We start from the raw sequence: 1,520 nt of genomic DNA, 5'->3' as shown, positions 1-1,520 counted from the left end.
TTATTCTTGGTCATGTCGGAACTCCTGTCTTTGATCAACCTTCCTATCCCACGAATTCCTGCTCTGACGCACACCTCGCCTGCTCGCATCGACATGTGCGTTAATTCTTATCTTCAACCATTCAGTATAATACTCAACGTATGCGTATCTCGCATGTCTGAACGAAGAGGTATTGGTTCTCAACCGAGATATGTAACTGTAACACAGGCCGTAGTTCAGAAGAGTACCAACACAAAACCCCGAGCCAAGTGTTAACGTTGTGTAGTAGTAGTAGACGACTGAAACGTAAGAGCCCTTAGATGAGGATCTGCTCTATGGAATCCTTCAAGTCCTGGATCTGAGTCATGAGCTGTGAGCCCTCCTTGCTGGTGATACTGCAAGCAACCACAGGACGGGACACACCACAGGCACGTCCCAGAGCAGTCTTGGACTTCACAAACACGTAACTAACATCAACACACATGATATTTCACATATACTTCGATGCCGAGGGCTTACGGAACGTTCTTGTCCTCGCAGACGAGAGGAAGATGGAGAATGATCTCCAAAGGCTCAGTATCAGCAGCCAGGACGATGACCTCGGCAGTACCACGGTTTAGGGTCTTGGTGGCTTCGTTGGCACCCTTACGAAGCTGCTTATAGTTGCAGGACTGAGTAACGAGAGCGAGTGAAACATAGTGAATCTAACGCATTTTATTACTTGCTGTACAAGATCCATGATAGTAGCAGTAAGATCTGCAGAGGCAAGAGGATAAGCCTTGGGATTAACTTCAGCGTCGGACATTTGTAAAAGAAGTGGTAAACAGGAAGAAGGCCCTTCACTTGCCGATCACGAGGGCAATTATAGGACTAAACACCACTTGGTGAATACCATTATTCCCTCCTCCCGATCGCCCTCGATCATCTAGTAGCAAATCTCATAAACTAAAGGCTAGCATGTTCCCGTAACCAATAGATGGAGAAGCTCACTGTCATCACAGGCGATGGACGAAGACCGACGATAAAGGACAATCATCCCTCGATATGATCCAACAGCATAGCAACAATGGTAAACCTCCTTTCAAAGCAGGAACAAAGTTAGCGATGCATAAAGAATTATAACAGGATGTTGCTGCTCTCAACGACGGTGATCCTGCCTGGAGTAGGGAACTTAGGCGCTCACGACCTCGGTCTGGAGACCCTCGAAGCTTTGGACGGGAAGATACTGCACAAGAGTGTACATCTCCTCACCCTCCTCGGCCTGACGACGGGACAGACGTACGCGGACTCTGCGAGGAATGTTGCGGATACCCTTAGACCAGATGAACCTGAGAGAATATATTTGACTAACAAGGTAGTAATGGTGGACGTACTTGTTGAGCTTGGTATCGATACGGACATCCTCTGTCTTCATCTGCTTCTGGGCGAAGGCTTTAATGGCACGAACGACCTTAGGAGCACGCTTCTTAAAGGTCTGCTTGTGCACGATCTTATGGACGTGGATCGTGTGATCAACAGTCAAAGGCTGCATGATCTTCTTG

General features: G+C 47.7%; 2 protein-coding genes across 2 annotated transcripts; both read right to left on the bottom strand.

The window, feature by feature from the left end:
* Window positions 1-248: 248 nt before the first annotated feature.
* Pmar_PMAR022715 (ribosomal protein L7A, putative) lies at window positions 249-840 on the bottom strand. The gene is made up of 3 exons (XM_002783859.1): window positions 701-840; window positions 499-650; window positions 249-446 (listed from the first exon to the last, which is right to left on the bottom strand). The coding sequence occupies exons 1-3, from the start codon at window positions 782-784 to the stop codon at window positions 296-298; spliced, it is 387 nt and encodes a 128-aa protein (XP_002783905.1). The 5' UTR covers window positions 785-840; the 3' UTR covers window positions 249-295.
* Window positions 841-1,150: 310 nt separating this feature from the next.
* Pmar_PMAR022714 (60S ribosomal protein L31, putative) lies at window positions 1,151-1,510 on the bottom strand (the record flags this gene model as incomplete). Its single annotated transcript, XM_002783858.1, has 2 exons — window positions 1,151-1,307; window positions 1,353-1,510. The coding sequence occupies 2 exons, from the start codon at window positions 1,508-1,510 to the stop codon at window positions 1,151-1,153; spliced, it is 315 nt and encodes a 104-aa protein (XP_002783904.1).
* Between the last annotated feature and the right edge of the window lie 10 nt (window positions 1,511-1,520).

This window comes from Perkinsus marinus, assembly GCF_000006405.1.
Source record: "Perkinsus marinus ATCC 50983 genomic scaffold scf_1104296935784, whole genome shotgun sequence".
In the NCBI taxonomy this organism is placed as follows: domain Eukaryota; phylum Perkinsozoa; order Perkinsida; family Perkinsidae; genus Perkinsus; species Perkinsus marinus.
This window is presented reverse-complemented; position numbering and strand designations above follow the sequence as displayed.